We start from the raw sequence: 19,593 nt of genomic DNA on the forward strand, positions 1-19,593 counted from the left end.
GCCTGTGGTCTCATCATTCACACGTCTGACAAGGACGTGGAAATATTCCTGTCTAGATTTTCATATTTTGGTATAAGACCGCTCTATAATAAGACCAGTCGTTCGGCCACGTCCAAAAAACAAACAAGCAAAAAAAAAAAAAAAAAAAAAAATCTTTAACCCGTTACTCCGTTTGGAAACAGTTTCAAGTAGTCGCCTATGCTGGCCTGAACGGGTAAGGCTGTAAATGTGACCTCCAACTGGTGCACAGTTTGTTAATTCTGGTCATCAAGTTGCTGTTGAAGCAGTCTGGATGTCTCCTCTAATCAGAAATCAAATTTCAGATCTATCAAACTGTCCGTATCTGAGATTAACAGGGAAGTTCACTGATCAAAGTTGATTCATCAAAATTTCACTTGTTAATAGAAATCGGTCTTCAACAGGAAAGAGAATGTTTGCAAAGAAAAAAAAAAATAAATAAGTGCACTACTGAGTTCTAACCAGCCTTTTTGTTAGAGAATGTGATCGTTACTTTCACACATTATAAACCCAAGTAATGAGCGTCAGCCTGCTAATACCTTCACCTCCCCGCTGTTACAGCAGCTCATTCCAAGTTTAAGTTTCAGCATTTTCACTCGCGTCTTTATTTAGCAGTAATGCAAGCGCGCCTTAAACTTTCCTTGGGCGACACACACAAAAAAAAAAAAAAAAAAAAAAACCTGTGGAACGTCATAAAAATCATCAATGTAATAATATTAAAGCGTCCCTAAACCGTGACGGCAAGCTTATGGAATATGAAAATGAATGTGCCACCATTTGGCAATTTCAATCGAAACAATAGAATAAAATAAAATAAAATAAAATAAAATAAAAATGATAGTCTGATAGAATCATTAATCATAACTAATATTACATAGAATGTTATTCGATTTTATTTTTCAAAATAGTATATTCAAACAGTAATGCTACAACATTTATTTATTATTATTTATTTATGTATTCTTTGCTCAGATTCATATCGTAGATAAGAAAAAAAATCAACAGCAATATTTTAGTCTCCATAAGCACAAACAAAAATGTGTACGTGATCTATATATGTAAAATAAAATTAAAACAATCTCAAGAACACCCTGACTCCTTATTATATTATTTCCTTGATATATTTTCTTTCTTCGAATTGCACCGACATTTTAAGACTTAAAGTTCACTTAAAAAATAAAGTAGCTTCGTGTATCTTGATACTTTAAAAGTATATCCATACTATACTACTGCCAGGCAACATGGGTATCCCCTAATAACCTTGTTCGTTCGTTTGTTTGTTGTTGTTTTTTTTTTTTTTTTTTTTTTTTTTTTTTTTTTTTACCTGAGTTGCATTGCTTAAAATTTTGATAAAAACTCCGAGAATGTTCCTTTAGAGCTGCGCAAAATTTAGCACAATCCAGGAGAAATTTCAAGAAGCTTGAGTTACCTGCAAAGCCCTCGGCTGTATGTGGAAGCCAAAAAAAGAAGGTAGTGGTGAGAGGGGGGATGTTATAGCAGGTCCTAATGTCTTTATGGCGCCCATGAAAAGGCCGGAAACCCCAATAAAAGCAACAAACGCACAAAGGAAACCCAGCAGATCGAGCGCCTTGTTTTTTTGCCTCCTGCTCCGTGCTGCTGCGTTATTTTCTGTTAATTTTTAACTTGGAATATTTGCATAGAGGAAACGCTGGATCCGCGTCTCCAACAGCACAGACACTGCGCCGCTCGGAAGGGTCACATGTGGGTCACTGAAGGTTTAAAATCAAGTTTTCTGGGATAAAAGCTGGCAAAAAACGGACTTAATGCATGTCGTAGCGATGCAAACTGATTTTCTGTGACGATGGGGGCTTTACTCCACATGCCGGGTTTATTGGTCTATATTTAGCCTTGTTTGGGTAGATTATTTACGCATGGTACAAATCCCGGCTTTGCATTTGCTACCATAAATCGGATGCTTTATTATACGCCAGGAAAGGAGATAAATGCAGACTGACACATGAGCAAAACAAAAACAACAAAAAAAAGCCTATGTCGTGCTCTACTGGTCATAGTGTGCGTGGGTCGGCATGTGTGTAGAGTAGACTCTTGTTCTGGTTTAAATGTGTGATTTAACAAGTCAGATAGGCCGTCTTTCCTCGTCAGAGCACCTCTGAGCGTCGTAAACAGGCTACAAATTCTGGACTTTCAAGAAAACTTATTAGGTTGGAAAGTGAAATCATTTTTGTCATACTGCAGCAAAACGGTCTGCAGGATCGCTCATTTAAAATTCGGGACGCGTTAGATTTGGGCTCAGTTTCCTGTTTGGGAGAACAGGTCCCGCATTAACAAACACACACGGTGAAAGACTTCAACACTGAGGTTAAGCGAGAACAAACTCTCAAACAGCAACAGTATGAAAACAGTGCGAGATTATTAGGGTGTGTTTTGACTTTTTTTTTTCATCGCCTTTGATGCACGAATGCAGATTTTCTCTCTCTCTCTTTTTTTTGGAGGGGTTTGTCTTTGCAGTGCCTATGTGCATCCTGCGTCTTCGTGGCCGCAGGCCGTTAAAATGGTGATGCCTTGCCGCATTGCGAAACCGCTTTTGCGCGCACACCGTTCCCGGACCGCACCGCACCGACGCTCAGGTGATGCCGCTGTTGTGTCTGCAGATCACAATCAGTCTGGATTCCACTTTGCTTTCCTTTCACCGCGCATTGTGCAGCATTTCATTCCACCCAGGTGAGGAGATGTGAACAAAGGACAGAGACGCCCTTCTGAAATGCCCAGTTATTTCCCTCTGAATCCTACAGCCGATTAACCTGACCAGGTGCCTGGTTAAACGGCTTGCTTTTTCCACGGCCTTGGTCACAAAAAGAGCCTTTACCCACAAATGGCGGCTTTTTAGACACTGCGTAAGGTTTATTTACACGAGCCACTGTCTGGATATTCGTGGGGTAAACAAGTCCTCGAAAAGCTACTCTTATAACCACAACAACCGGGGATATTATAATATCAACGCGTTCTTATTTTAGCGTCAAAAAATGAGCCGTTAACACATTTTTTTTTTTTTTTTTTTTTTTTTTTTTTATAGAATATCCTGACAATTTAAAGAAGAACCATGCAAATACTGACTTGCTTATTGTGCATTTCTGCCACCTTGTAATTATAACATCGATATGACTTCATAACCTTTCTGGGTTTAAATGCTACAAAGATTCACTTGTAAGAACATAACCTCTGTGGCCCTTCCACAACGCTGAGTCCATTACCAACAAACGCACGTAAAACCATTCTGTTAGCATGACGTCTTCAAGACGCCATCCTAATATTAAAGGGCAAAGAGGACGGGGGTGAATTCCTTTCTTTTCTGTGTTTTGAAAGCTGCTAGCTTGCTGTGTGAGAGGGGCACAAGAAGAAGAAAATGGCGGCGAAGAATGAGAGAAAGAGAAGGAGCAGCTCCCTCTCTCTCCCCTTTTCTCTCTCTCCCAGCACTCCGTGAAGAAATGCAATAAATTCCTTGTTGTTTTATGAAAATTTACAACTTTGTGATACAAGTTTATGAGTGGCCGCGCGCGGGGATTGGCCGACGGGCTGGTCATGTGGACGCGCTTAACGTGAACATGAACTTTTTATGATTTCCCAAGTGGCTATATTGCTGCTGCGCTCCGCTCCGGCCCGAGCAGCAGCCTCTCCCTCCTCGGCCCGTCCGGGGCTCGCGAGGCGCCGCGAGGAGCCCCGGCAAAAAAAAAAACCCGCGAGGAACCGAACGAGCGGCTGTAATTAAGCGGACGAGTTGATGAGAATACTGGTTGTGGCTGTGGAACCGGCGAGAGGAGACGTTGACAACAACACCCTCCTCCTCCACCTCCTCCTCCTCCTCCTCCCACTGCTGCTGCTGCTGCTGCTCTTCCTCCCCCGCTATGGCTTCTCATTCCGTCTGCTCTGTCTACGCTAAATCGGCGGACCGAGAACGGGGAGAGGGGCCGAGCCACGAGACCCTATACCGGGGAAACCATCCCGGAGATGACCTCATTATTCTCATTTTTTAATTTGTCATTTATTTATTTATTTAATTTGTCACTTCCCCCGCGTGGAGGAGGAGGAGAAGGATGAGGATGATGATGATGACAGTGGCGGCGATGAAGATGACTTGAGTGTTTTGACGACTGAGTGACAACTGGGGGAACGCCCCCCCTCCCCTTCCCCGCGCTCTTTCCTCTCCCCCCACTTCTAATTCCTCACCTCCTCGAGCCGCCACCCCTCCGCCATCCAATTATCATCCATCCATCCGGTCTAGGTTCGTCTCGTGCCATTCCGGGGTGCCTGGCTGCCTGCACGCGGGACGCCGGAGTGAGCTGCAGGTGTGTTGGGCTCGTGACGGATGATCAACAAACGGTAAGAGCCCTCCGCGCACGTTTCTGCTCCCGCAGACCTGCGCGCGCTCCTGCATGCGCATTTTCCCTTTTTTTTTTTTTTTTTTTAAGGAACGAAAAAAAAAAGAAAAAAAAACACAGAAAGCAAGTCGAGCCGCAGAGCTCTGCGTGCGTGACGCGGATGCTCCCGCTTCATACATTAACGTTATAAATGAAGTGCTACTTTCCCATCTCAGATTAAAGCATTTCCTCGCCGGATTAGGCTCCGTGATGAATTATCTAGATGAATTGGCTCTCTAAGTGGTGGGATTAGCTGCGAAAGGAGCCATCCATCGGTTAAAGTTGGCTGCTTGAGATCCGGAAGATAAGCTCACATCTTCTTCCCTTTTTTTTTTTTTTTTTTAATATATATATATATATTTTGCCCCCAAAGCCGTGCATGGCGTGCTGGAGGGAGGTAATAGATACGTTAATGAGAATGGCTTTGAAGGGAAGGTAGAGCAGGTGAGCTGGATTTGGCAGATCGCCATTTTTAAATTACTGATGTCGTTTATTTGAGGAGAAGGAAGAAAAAAAGGAAAGAACAGGCGTTAGTTTGTGAATCTTACCGGATGTTTCTTCTTCTTCGTGTGTGTGTGTGTGTAAACTCGGTTGCAGTAGCTGTCTATTTGTAGTCCATCCGCGAGTTTATGCTCTGCTTTTGTGCACTCGTGTTGTGTTTTTTTTGTAAGGGATTCACTTCCAGACCTCAGTGGAAAAGCTTCCAGGTTCTTTCAGTTGATTGACACCTCGTGTGTGTTTTTGTGTGTGTGTGTGTGTGTGTGTGTGTGTTAGTTCAGACAGAGGAATGTCTCTCTGTCCGTCCAGCCCACTTTTATGACTTTGTTTCTCTTCTCATTTCCTTCCTGGGATGGCCGGGGTGTTGTTGTTGTTTTGTTTTTCTTTCTTTCTCAGCTAAACGGCCAGAACACCCATCACCCCACACGCACGTTTGCACACACCACACACACACACACACACACACACACACACACACACACACACACACACACACATCTGCAGGTCTGTCTTTCTATTTGTCATGTCTTTGGTCTGCAATTTGTTGCTGTCTCAAATATCAAACACCTCTACTGGAGGGTATCCCTTCATCCCCAAACACACACACACACACACACACACACACACACACACACACACAGATACATGAGAGGATTTCTTTTACGCTGCCCCGAGAGTAACTGCTCTGTACCCATCCCCAAACTCAATGAGGCTACTAATTTAGCTAACTGTTAACACGACTCTTTTACAGCGCGTATTGTTTGCTTCTGGCAAATACTCGTGGGAGAATCAGGTACACATGCTCTTTTGATGATCCCTGTCGCAGTATTGTGCAAGTAGCCGAATAAGTGCACACATTTGGTATATTTTTTCCAGGATATTTTAAATGCATCACCAAACCACGCTGTAAAATATAGTGGTAATTATTACTCGTTATTAATCGTGGAACAGGAGAATGAATATGTGGGTAGACAGTAGCACCTCTGTCTGGAAAAACAGGTTTTCTCGTGTGGTGAAATATGGCACTTTGCTGGCAATGGGAAAATAAGCTTTCACGCATGAATGTGGAAAGAAATACCCGGCACTGTCTTTCTATCTGAACCATGAAATAAATATTAAAGTTTTCATCGCTTAATAAAAAAAATAAAAAAATGCAGTAACTCATGAAGTGATCTTTTAAGCCGCAGGACCGAACCATATCGACCTAAGTAATACGAAAATGTCAGTATAGTATATATAGTATAAAAGTGACGTTATAGCTCTGTTATTTTTCTTACATGCTACTTAGGTACTGTCTTTATGCGCAGGGCCAAAACTTTATAAAACCGCCCCTTCAAAAAGAATCAGAGATTATAATGACTTATTATCTCCAAGAGACAAATTCAGGATGCTAACGTTTTTTTCCCCCAAAAAATTATTAAAGTGAATGCATATTCACAAAGTAGCTATTTTAATTTACAAAATCTTTGTGCTAGCTTTTGCACCATCAAGAAACATATGGTAATTTTATTAATGTTATTATTATTATTATTATTATTATTATCATCATCGTTATAAATATTAACAATATTATTGTTAATATGATTATTACTTCATTAATGAGATAAACATTAAAATGAACAGTGTGCGTGCATTAGTCTCAGTCTTATGTTTATCTTTAAAAGGCGTATGAACAACAATACCATCTTAAATCCCTGATAACCGTCTTAAACGAGCTGAAATAAAGATTTAATAAGTACACTACACAAACGATTTCAGGTACAAACACTTTAATATGTTGATAAATGATACAAACAATAAAAGACCTTCCATGGCGGGGACTGTTTTTATCTGTGAAAAGTAAAACTAAACTGGAAACCAGGCTCACAAATGAAAAACTACACCAAGTCTAGAGCTCCACAAGCTAAAGGTAAAGGAGCGGCGGCCAGTCTGCCTGGCAGCCGGGAGAGTGTTGCCGTGTGGCGGAGATGCTCAGCAGCGAGCCTCCGAGCGGTCCAAACCTTCTCCTACCGAAACGCTCTGGTGCCATCTAGCGGCACGTTGACAAAAGTACCAAACTTTACAGGAGACAAACACACGGCAATGGCCGCATGGTAAAGACTCACAAAAAACAAGCGTTTTGGCTGCGGATGTAACACTAAACATGTGTGCGCGCGCTCTATAGGTGTTCGCAACCGAGGACGTGCCCGCTCTTCTTAATTTTCTGTCCTCTTCGGAATTAAATCCGACGAAGCCACGAAGTCGGGCAGGGGTCGCGCCTGTACGAGTGCGCGCAGGCGAGCGTGCACATGAGCATGTGTCTATTGTTTTCTCCTTTTTCTTTGATAAATGCAAAGAAAAGGGGGAGATTTGTGTCTGGGAGGAAAGAAAGAGAATTTCAGCTCTTTCACTTTTCCTCCAAGGTTTAGCCCTAGCGGCTGCTGTGACTCCGTGGCGAATAAGAAGCCAAACGAGAACAGGCAAACGCGCGCGCGGTGTTCTCTGCGCGTGAGAGAGTGCTTTGAGATTGTTTGCGCCAAATGAAAGAAATGCTCTAAATGTTAAAAAAAAAAGAAAAGAAAAGGGAAAAAAAAGTGCTGATTGGTCGAGATGGTCGTTTCGGGAGGCTATGCTATGCGCGTGCGCGTGCTTCAAAGTGTTAGTGTGATTGCTCTTTCATCATTGCTACCAGCACTCATATGCAGATCTGTTGTGCACCCCCCAGATATATGCATATATCCAGGTGTGTGTGTGATCATGTGTGTGTGTGTGTGATCATGTGTGATCATCTGAGACACCCTTGTAAAAGGACACAGGCTTGAAATGATCCAAGGCGCTGCCTGTAATTTATGGCCCGAGCATCATCTGACTTTAATTCGGCATTCAAAATCAACTTCAGTGCATTAAGATTGGGTAGAGGGAAGAAAAAAAAATCAATATTCCCTCCTGTCATCTATTTTCTACTCGTCAACTCAAACACCTCGACTGGATTTGCTGCCTATACTGAGCTGGCGGCGGAGTCAGCGGGGGAATTTTACATGATTATTCAGCTTTATATAACGATTCAACGGCATTAATAAATATTCATGGCGTTCACTGTTATTTTTAATTGGCTAATATTATACATACTAATGAGTTTTACAACTAAGTTATGATAGAGTATTGTGAATAATAATACAATTAATAATAATAACACAAATAATAATTTTGTAGCCGTTTTTGTTATGTGTTTATTATATTACGTATTATGTCAAATAAATGGTGTATCTTACGGCGTAAAAGTGAGCTCGGTGTATTTACCAGAAACTTTCAGAATACAAGCGTCCCTCCACGTGATGGTGCATTCATCCGCGAGTTAATCTTTAACGGTTCCCGGGGCTCGCGCCCACCGTAACAGTCCGGTGAACTATCCCAGAGCACGAGCTCCAAGTACCCTGAAGGTCGCAGCCACCCGACTCCCTCTGCCTGGAAACCATTAATAGGATACATTAAAAAAAAAAAAAAAAAAATACACCAGCCAGGCAGTTTCTTTGAGTTTGTCATTAACTCACAGGAACGGTCGGCCACCGAGCATAAAGACAAAAACACACTGCAACTATATAACTACTACTAGCTATCGCATAAAAATGGGTATATTTTAAAAATAATGCAACTTTTCTTATTTTTCTGAAACAATTCAACAATGGGATAATCCAGCACGCGCCTGTTTTGAAAGCCTTTGAAGTTAATTTATTCAAAACATCATGCAGAATTTCTAAATACCTCAAGTAGAATGTTTTTGAATTAAAAAAAAAAAGTAAGACATTTAACTAGTTTACATTTTAAAAAAATAAAATAAAACAAAAAAATAAAGCCAACAAGTGCAAATTAGATCTATTACCAATTATATATGAATTAAAGGCAGCTCACTTTTATCTCCGTTTTACTTCCTCGGCCGACCGCGGAAGGAAGATTTAAATGCGTGACTGTTTCTCGTGTAATTTTCTCTGTGTGGTGTTTAAAATAAAATTCTGCATCGGAAAGAAAACACGGCCAATAAAAAACGGCGAAGTTTTAATTTCACAGTTGTTAATTATTTCACGGTGCCTGTTAATAAAAGCGTGTGAAACGCTCGCGGGTTGAGCGGCTCCGGGGCTCACGTGAACCGCGGTTGAACTGTACAGTGCTTGCTTGCTTGCTTGCTTGCGCGCGCGCGCGCGCGCATCTGTGTACACGCGCGTCCCTTGTGTGCAGGACAGCACATTTGTTCATCTGTTGTTTGCTGCGGGCCTGTTTTTCAGTTCGTCGCCATTCCTCGGACTTTACAAGGAGTCATAAAGAGTCATAAAGCCATAAAAGCCCCCGAGTTCTCTCTCCCTCTTTCTTCCTCTATCTATCTCTGGTAGATTCCTGGAGTTCCTTCGGCGGCTCTCAACTGTTTGCACTGACGCTCAGTGCAGGTTACACCAGTCTGATTTACTGCACAGGAACATTGCGGGCTTAAAATGCGCATCCGTTTTGAGACTTAATTATCACCGTGCCAATCGAAAACCGTGGGAGACACATCACATAATAACACATAGTTCCGCCGCTTTAGTAGGTATACATACTTTCTATTTATTATTATCGTTGTTATTAGTTATTAGTAGAATAGCAGTGATTGTCATAATTATGGCTGTATAGCCCGCGTCAGAGGGAATGTGGAATGTGTGTCTGGAACTATTAAAAAAGCAAAAAAAAAAAAGCTCATGCTATATTTGTGACCTTTAATTCGAACAAAATACACAAAAATCTGACCTTTAATAAAGGAAATGTAATTTAATCATTTGCTTCCCAAAACATGATTAATATAAAATGTGTGTGCAACAATTATTACCATCAGTTTATTCAATAATTTGCACCCCACAACTGTTTTGAGGCTGGTGAACACATGGCTCTGGGTCTGAGGCTGTTCCTCCACACAGATTCCTTCAGATTCTGAGGGTTGCGGATTCTTTAGCTCATCCTACAGATCCCCAGCGGGGTTTAGATAGGAGGAGTGTGTGTGGATTCCGATTCCTTTCTATTTTAAGTTTAATATCTGTGCTAGCATTAGATTTGGGTGCACGGCGGCGTGTACGTTTTCCAAATTACCGGGGGCCTTCTGAAGAAAAACAGCCCCGTAGCGTGAATGAGGTGCTCTTCTGCGTGGTTATCTTATCTTTGTCGGTGAGCCGAAGCGAGCTCTGATGTTTGCTGGCTAAAAGCTGGATTTTGCTCTCATCTGAATGCAGCATGGCTCCGCTGAAGTGTAGAGTCCTGCAGATGCTTTACTTTGTTATTGATTGCTGGCACAGGCTTTTTTTTTTTCTTTCCAGAAAACAAGTTGAAGTGTTATAGGCAAGCTGCCTGATTGTTTTGGAGATTTTCTAATCACAATTATCCAGCTATGAACTTTGGAGACAGTACACACACACACACATCCACTTACGGGCTGATTTTTAACATCTACTCTCACTTAAAATGTATTTAATTACTGGCTTGATGTTTCCAGCTGTGTTTTCGTGTAATTTCTTCTACCACTTTCCTACATTCTCAGCGTGGCATTCGGTCTTTTTAATAGTGATGAACTGAGACAGGAAAATGTCCTGTAACCTTACACAAGAGTGAAACAGGAAGTCGTAAGAGTTCCTAAAAATAGGAACATCTGATTGGGAACTGCTTCGGTTTTTAATCCGTAGTATTTTCTGCTGGTATTAAATGTAACTCTGTTTTATTTTGCTTCAATAAAATGGGTTTCATGTCTGCAAATGTGTTGAATGGAAGGCAATAAATAATTCCAGAGGGCACTGTAACTGCGTTGCTTTGTGGTATGTGCTTCCATTATTGCTCTCCCCCCACTCTCTCCTTTTCCTTCTCCCATGAGCGACTATAGCTTCCAAACGCACCGACTCATCCTGTCTCCGTTTCCATATCCCGAGCCTTCCTTTCTTTCTGCCATTTGTAGCCCCACAAACTGCACACACCTGCAGCGACACACAAAAACATTAGCTCCAAAGAAGCCACACACAGGCACACACGCTCACAGCTAGCATTACTGCTGCTGCTGCTGCTGTATGAATGTCTCAGGTGGTCACATGATCTTCTAAATGAAATAAGGCCACGTTGCTGCCTTCAAGAGCAAGTCACACGAGCCTCATAACCCAGTTTTAGGCCAACTGAGGTTAATGTTTAAGTTATGAGGTTTTGAGCTAACGTGAGCCTAAATCTAGGCTTTGGCAAAACAAAATGAAACAAAAAAATATAACAATAAATGGATATTTGATTTAGCATATTTGACTCATTGACAGTAGCCAGATTATTTGAATCATAGCAACACTTTTCTAACAATGTTTTTAATTTATATTTGTTGTACATTAGAAACGCACCCTCTCAAGCATCATATAAGTTTGGAGTTAATGTTATACACAGAAGTTTAACCTGAGTAGCTATGTTTTTTTTTTTTTCCTTTTTTAAAAAAAAGTATGCATCATTTATTATTAGACACTCAACCATCACATGCTGAGGCCTGCCATTAATTTACGCAATGTGGTGCCATTTAATTCAGGACGTGGTAAACACGCACTTAACAGCACATCACTCGTTCTTACACAGACTCATCTTTAGTGCTACAACACCGGATAAATCAGAGTCTGTCACTCTTCTGTCAGGACGCCATATCTGCCCTCCAGGTTGCCGCAGGTAGCACTGACATTACGCCAAAACAACAATCACATAAGAGCGCGCTAATTCGTATGGGTTATAATGATAGCATTACCGTCTTGTGTGTGGGTGTGGGTGTGTGTGTGTCCCAGGGTGTAGGCTAAGCCGTGCCTGTCCTGTCCCGGCTGCTAGCTGCTGCTCATTAATGATTAAACCACAGTCAGCTCCAACACAATGCTGCTGCTTCCCGTTCCCACAAAGCGGAGAGGAAGCAGAGCGTCCTGCCAGGAGAGTAGAGGGAGAAAACGGAGAGAGGTCAAAAAAAAATGAAAGTTAAAAACAGAGATTGCCCCATCGGTGTGCGTGATCCTGCACGTAGGGCGAGAGGATTAAAGTTATTCTCTGTACTCTCTGCTTTTTTTTTTTGTTTAAAAAAAAAAAAGAGGAGAGAAGACATGGCGGAATGAATGGGGTGGGAGGGTAAAGTAAAAGTAAAAATAGAGCCTTTGTCTCTATTTGTCAGTCGGACTGTCTGCAGTTCGGCCATGCGGACAAGTCAGAGCCTGTGGGGGAAAGCACAGAGAAAAAGACAGAGAGACTGAGACTTATTTATGGCTGCGGTTATTTTATGACCTCAGCGACACATATCCCGCTTGTAAGTGCGAATGAAAAGCAGGCCGTCTTAAATTTCTCCCTTCTGCGTCGCCCCTCTCCTTTCTTTTCTGGCCAGCCTTTAAAGCGCAGCAAAGTAGCAGAGGGCAGCTATCCATGGCCGTCAGTCTTTTGAAAATGTACTTACACTTTAGGTGGGTGCTACTGTTTCCTTTACATTTTGGATTTATTTATTTATTTATTCATGGCGTTTTGTGCCCGTGACTTCCAAAACAATTGTGCTAAAAGTAGTCGCAATAATATGACGTATGAAAATATTCTAGGCGCTAAATATAACTTGCATGAATATATTTGTCAATATAAATACTTATGAAAAATGGTCTTCTACTAAAAATTATTTATTTAGTAATATTTACATAATGTAGCTTATAACATTTTGCAATTTAATACTTGTGCATTTAAATATTTTATTTAAAAGAAAATGCATTAAGTTGTGTGTACATGCATGTACTAGTTTGTAATTAATATGTTTAATTCAAGTTGTAAAATTGCATTAATTAGAAGCTACTTTTTTGGTGTTATTGCTGCAGCATGAGCACTTGTGGCTAAACGAGAGCTGGTTAAATTAAATGTAATTTTCTTTTTATAAATGGCCACCATGGAAATAGTTTCAGGCGCAAAGTTATCAGTGTCAAGAAAACGGAAAACTTCAGGACTGTTTCTTTTCTTCCCCTCCTTTTACCTCTCAGTCCAATCAGTGTCACAGCAACAGGAATAATAATTCACGGCGCACACTGATCAACCGGGACAGACCTCTGCTTTAGACTTTTCCACTTTTTTTTTTTTTTTTAATTTTATTAAAAACAAAACACCACAGTCTGCGAGTAAAGCATTCACATAGCAGAATACGGGACAAGGCTGGCGTCTCTCGTGTTATCTTTAAGCAATAAAACATTACCGGCTATCAGATTATGCTCAGAAAAATCCCCTCCAGATTATCAATTACTCTTCTGATGGAGGAAACAACCGCGATGAAAAGCCTGTGGTTGGAATGGGACACACACATTGACCAGGAAGGGGGACGTAAATCTACCCAGCGACCAAACATAACGATTGCAAATATACAAACACCTCAATTATAGCAGTGCAGAGCCCGCATTAAATTGTAGACAAACTCGCATACCCACCGCACGAACACGCACGCAAATGGGACCACACATGAGCCGTGTGCGCGCGCGCCCGGCAGTGATTTACGCTCGACAAATTCATTTTAATGCGGTCGGTATTATCTGCAAAGCACCGGGAATATGTTTTATTATTCGGTTGCCTCCAGTGGTGCAGCAGAGGCACCCCCCTCACACACACACACACCCCTCCCCTCCCCTCGGGGAGAAGCGTGTGCGTGTGTGTGATGCTGGGTTTTATGGATCCAGCAACAGACGGAGGAAGACACACATGGGGAGAAAGAATCAATTTAACGCGCCGAGGATTCCGGTGTGATTGCGTAATTTCACCGGGTACCAGAGGAAGATTAGAAAGAGAGATCGGATGAGAATTAGAAAAGAGAGAACGGGAGATTTGAGGAAGGGAAATAGGAAAAGCGTGAGGTGGTGGAGGCTGGATGGTGGTGGTGGTGGGGGCTCGCGGTAGTTCCCAGACCCCCTCCTCTTCCTCCTCTCTCCAACTGGAGGCGGACGAATGCCAGGCACGGAAGCCTCCCATTGGTCAGTCGGGGGTCAGCTGGTCTCCGTCTCCCCCCTTATTCCCCTCCTCACCCCATCCCGTATTCTCCACTCACATACACACGCACTCGCTCTCGCTCTCTCTCTCTCTCTCTCCCCCTCGCCCCCCTCCCTCCCTCGCTGTATGTCCCACACTGGCACACAGCCACCCCGATAACCCCCACCCTCACCCTCCTCACCCCCTCCTCCCAATCTGCGATAAACTAGCCTAAGTGATAGCAGCAGCCCGTCGGACTGTCGGCTATAAAACACAACAAATCATAAAGTGCAGGCAGGGGAAGGCAGAGGAAGGAGGACGGGAGGGAGAACCGTTAGCCGTTAGCCTCCGTCTACTCCTCTTCATCGCGTCAACGTTGTTGTTGTGTTTGTTTCGTGCCCTCCTGTCCTCCCCTCTCCTCTCCTCTCCTCTTCTTCTTCTTCTCCTCGTCTCTTCTCCTCCTTCCACTTTCTCCCGATGAGTTCCTATTTTGTCAACTCCTCTTTCCCGGTGACGCTACCGGGCACCGGCGGAGGCGCGCAGGCGGCGGCGGCAGCGGCGGCGGAGTCGTTCCTGGGTCAGATCCCACTTTATTCGTCGGGATACGCGACCGACCACCCGCTCAGGCACTACCCGGGGGCGGCAGCTGTTACAGCTGCCGCGGCGGTGGCATACAGCGCGAGCGGAGGCGGCGTGCACCAGGACAAACCGTACGCGGCGTCCACCTACTACCAACAGGCGGCCAACGGAGCGTACAGTGGGCACCGGGCGGCGGCGGTAGGGGTCGGTGTGGGGGGTGCAACCGGAGCAGGTTCCTGTAACTATGCCGCGGCTGCCACGAGCTTCTACCGGGATAAGGAGCACCCGTGCAGCCTGGACGAGCACCAGCTCTTGCTAAGCCCGGACGGAATGCACCGTAAAGCGGAGTGCGCGGGGGTCAGCGGGAAGGGGCTATTCGGCGAGATGGACGACAAGCAAGCGGCGTCAGCCCCCATTTATCCGTGGATGCAGCGGATGAACGCGTGCAATGGTGAGTGTCTTACTCTTCCCCTTCCTTGCATATTTTATGATCCGCCGTCATAAAACTGACGTCTGTTTCCTCTGTCAGACTCTCTGCTGCTGTCTCCCCTCTCTCCCCTTTCCCTCCTCTCTCTCAGTGGCTGCTTTATGATCCCCGTTTGTTGGCCTGCCAGTCAGTCATGTGCTCGGTATTTTATTGTCCGTCATAAACCGGGTTTGTTTGGGTTGTAGCTGCCGTGACCTGCTGACCGACGCTGCTACCGAGCAGGGGGGGAAGGAAAGTTAGAGGAAGAGCCTGTCAGACAGTGTTGTGGGTGAAAACAAGGAGCAGATAGCAAGATACAGGGACAGAGAGCACTAAAAGCATGCAGTGTGTACTTGAAATGTGTACTCTCCCTGAATTGTCCTCCTTAAATGTTACGTAACAGACAAAATAAAAGTCGTTCACGGCAACACATTACATCCCTCTATCGACAGGGGAAGAAATATATCAAAGGTCCTGCTGCTATTTTATATATCACGACCCCTCTTATCTTATACGCTGCCTGTATTGTTAACCTTGCACTGTTTATTCAGAACCGATAAGATAATCTGGCATGCAAATACTTCCAAGTTTGTAGTGGAAGTGAATTATGCAGAAGGCAGCTTTTGATAGGAATAATTTGATTTATGTCACCCCTCATAATGGGAACAAATAGGGCGCTGTTTTGCGCCGTGGCACGAATTAAACCAAAGTACAAAAACAAAAAGAACCGGGGCGTTTTTGTTCAACGGAGAGAAGACGGCCTGTTGAAAGTGAAGTGACTAATGGTGGATGAGGCAGAGCTACTGTTGTACAAAAGCCCTGCAGGACAATCTTGAGTTTTGATATATGATGTGGAAACGAGCTGCGCCGCAGAGAAACATATAAGGAGCATGGCGAAAACGGCGGCGCGCAGTGTATATATTATATGTTTATGTATATATTTATACAAATGGCAGATGCTGAACATGTAAATGGCAGCTGGAGAGAGAACGGAGTGGCACAAAAAAAAAAAAAAAGAAAAAGAAAAAAGCGACTGCTTCTCCGTAATCTGGCTTTATTTATGGTTATTTTGATTTAGATATGCGCCCTGAGTGGCGTGCGGTTCCCCGTCCACGATCTGCCTTTTCAGATCGATACAGAAACTGAAGCTGAGAAACTGACAACATGGCGATTTGTTTACCACCAGGGGCCAAAATACTGTTAGTGTGGATCAGAGGAGAATAAAGCCCTGGAAAATGATCCTCACCGGGGATCTACCCAGTGATATATGACCATTACTACCCATACTGATGTTATTATTATCATCATTATTATCATTACTGGTATTACTAGTACTATTATTATCTGTAAAAATGCCTGCAACAACGAGACGCCCGGGCCTAATAGTTTTGAAATATTTGTTGCTTTGCTTTCAGTTAAGATTAAGATTTCATTAAATGAAGTTAAAATATTATTTGAAATTAATATTTTTATAGCGCAGCTAGTTGCATGTATGTGTCCTTTTTATGATGACACTTAGAACATTATACGACTGGCGGACGACTGTTTGGCGGAGCGATAAAATCCTAACCCTACTTCATACAGTAGGTTGTAATAAATAAATTAAAATATAGAATAGAATAGAATAGAATAGAATAGAATAGAATAGAATAGAATAGAATAGAATAGAATAGGGTGGCGGTGACTAACTCTTTGTCTCGCGTGTCAACTAATAACTAATATATAATATGATATGTAATATGTGATAACTGTGGTTGAAGTGTAACTTGGTGCTCCTCTCTCAGGGACCTTCGGCAGCCCCGGGAGACGCGGCCGTCAGACGTACACGCGCTACCAGACACTCGAGCTGGAGAAGGAGTTCCACTTCAACCGGTACCTCACGAGGCGGCGGAGGATCGAGATCGCGCACGCGCTCTGCCTCACGGAGCGGCAGATCAAAATCTGGTTCCAAAACCGGCGGATGAAGTGGAAGAAGGAGAACAAGCTGATCAACTCCTCTTCATCGTCGTCCTCGTCCTCCTCCTCCACGGCGAACGGTGCCGACGAAGAGGAGAAACGGACGGAGTGAAAGAGGGAAGGGGAGAATTTAAATAAGCTGAAATGACACGTATATATATATATATATATATAAAAAAAAAAATGAGAATGAGGAGGATGGAGGAAAAGACACGTTGGTTGATCCCTTCCCATCTCGAAAGTTCGTCCAGACATTCGTCTGATGTGAATACTCTGGGAAAATGTATCCTACATTTTTTTTAAGAAAAAAAAAACAAAACAAAAAAACATGTAGAGAAGAGTGGGAGAGAATTCCCTTCTCCCTGCCGTTTTCTTTAGGCTGTATTTTGCCTCTCTTTGTGGTCTAATTGTTGGAAATAAGTTGTAAAAAAAAAAAAAATAAAAAAAAAATAAAAAAGACTCTAGAGAAAGAGCCGAGAAACTGTGGAAAGGACAGATAAAATGAAGAAATGGGGGGAAAAAGGGAAACGTGGGGGGGTCGAGGGGTCAGGCTATATTACATCCAAAGTATTAAATACAGTAGGCTAAAGCAGCAATCGGTGACACGTTTTTTTTTTTTTTTTTTTTTTTTGAAACACTATTTCTTGAAGCATTCCAAGAAAACCACCAAACTTTTCGTCTCTTTTTTTTCGTTTATCATTATCACTTTTATCAAATATAGCCTACTTCTTATCTTCTGTCGGCACTTGTTTTAAAGCTTTGGGACTTGACCCCTATCTCCCCCATTTTCCTTAACATCTTTATTATTATTATTATTATTATTATTATTTTGTAAATGTGTTGTGTATTATACCTTGAATTTAAACGTGCGAACACGCTCTGCACGTACAAAACAATGTGGGGAGGGGGGGGGGGCAAAAGTATCGAAGACGTGGATCTGTGTCATATTTAAAATGTAGTCTGTAGAAATCAGCAAGGACAAATATCTTTGTACAGTGAAAATAGTGTAATTTCGGGTGAGGGTAATTTAACCTTTCTAGTTGTATACTTTACCAGTATAGAGGGGGGGGAGTGAGGGCGGGGTGTGGGTAGGGGTGGGGGGTGTTAACCTACTGATGTTATTCTCCAAACTACCTAAAGACGTTCAGGAAAAGTGTAGCCTATATTTTATGTATTTTTACATTGTTTGTTTATGTTAGTGTTTTTGTCAAGTAATTACGTATACTACCTATGAGAAATGTTCAATAAAACGTTAAGAAATAAACGGAAACAGGTTGTTCTTGGGGGCGAGGGTGGATGTGCTGCTAGTTAATACATTCAGACGAGTGCGGAAGGCTATCAAAAGATTCCGAAGTCGAAACGGCGTTTCGTGTTATGATTTAGTGGCCTCCTTCGCACACTCGTAAACCTTTTAGCCTCTTACTTGGGAGTGCGAAACACGCGCGCACATTAGCTAGGCTATTTACGGCGCGCGAGGCGAGACCGCGGCCGGGGCCAAGTAAGCGCACGCGGCGGTCCGGAGGGGAAGTGACAAGGGGCGCGAGCTGCTTCTGCCGCTGATGGCGCGCGCTCAACTAATTGATGACCAGAGCGAGGGAGAGAAAGTTGACCTGTCCTCGAGCCGGGCAGCCAGACGCGTCACACACACACACACACACAACACAACACAGCACAACACACACACACTTCACCCAGACAAAGTGGACAATGTCCTCGTGACCCTGTGAACTCTGCTTGTCCCCTGAGTGACCGGCGCGCGGCTTCCATCTTGGGTTTTCGCCGGTGCGCGCGTGAACACGAAAAGCATTTTTTCCCTATTATCTCGTGCTAAGATAACACGTGGACATAAAAACATGGCTACTTGCAGTAACCGAATTAACATTATCACAGTGTTTTGTTGTTGTTGTTGTTGTTGTTATTGTTTGTTTTTAATTGTAATTTAATATTTCTGTTGGCCGCTATCCTACTAACAGTGGACTTACATTATATATATAAAAAAAGTATGAAATATTATTCTCATGTTATGAATACTATGCTGAAACATACACATATAAAAAGGTTATCATAATGTTATTTAAATTGTAGGAGTCTAAAAGGAGCACATTGAGTGAAAAATACTGGCATTATTATTAATTCTTTTTATAAAAGTTATAATGAAGAAGCATGTGTATGTAGGTGAAAACACTATTGCAAATGTTCAGCTCACTAAATTCCTTTCCGCTTACGGCCCTGAATATACTGTGTTGTAGCACTGTGACAAAGAAGACTTCTTCAGTTGTGGTACATATTGCCAAGGTAACATGCGTTGTCAGTAAATAATTAATCCCACTCTGACTAAATGAACCATTTGAGGCAGGCTGTGTGAAAATGCATGTTTTGTTTAAATATAAGCGCATGTCTAATACAAATAATACAGTTAGACTCACCATGAGATGACCCCCCCCCCCCCCATGTCATACTACAGTATATTGTAAGGTTTCACTAAACAAGCAGAAGATGTGATTTAGTTTGCTCTTTAGACAAAACCATAGGCCGCTTCTTTGACTATGACCGGCTGCTGGTTTGATTCCCACAATGCTGTCAATTCACTTGAAAATAGAAACTACGTGCTGGCAGATGTTCCATGTTAAACACAGTGGAAATGGTTTCACTGTGACCCAGAGGGCTCGCTTTACAGACAAATGCATTAACTGCACGCACGCGTTTGGC

At 42.9% G+C, this 19,593-nt stretch overlaps 2 protein-coding genes across 2 annotated transcripts in view; both read left to right on the plus strand.

The window, feature by feature from the left end:
• Positions 1–3,677: 3,677 nt before the first annotated feature.
• hoxb3a (homeobox B3a) overlaps positions 3,678–19,593 on the plus strand; it is an 86,512-nt gene continuing 70,596 nt past the window's right edge. The window contains exon 1 of the mRNA XM_047571237.1: positions 3,678–4,377. The gene's annotated coding sequence lies outside the window, so the exon portion shown is untranslated. The remainder of the gene's footprint in view (positions 4,378–19,593) is intronic.
• Positions 12,670–18,148, plus strand: hoxb6a (homeobox B6a). Its single transcript, XM_047571246.1, has 2 exons — positions 12,670–14,913; positions 16,713–18,148. The coding sequence occupies exons 1-2, from the start codon at positions 14,361–14,363 to the stop codon at positions 16,994–16,996; spliced, it is 837 nt and encodes a 278-aa protein (XP_047427202.1). The 5' UTR covers positions 12,670–14,360; the 3' UTR covers positions 16,997–18,148.

This window comes from Mugil cephalus, chromosome 20 (assembly GCF_022458985.1).
Source record: "Mugil cephalus isolate CIBA_MC_2020 chromosome 20, CIBA_Mcephalus_1.1, whole genome shotgun sequence".
Taxonomy (NCBI): domain Eukaryota; kingdom Metazoa; phylum Chordata; class Actinopteri; order Mugiliformes; family Mugilidae; genus Mugil; species Mugil cephalus.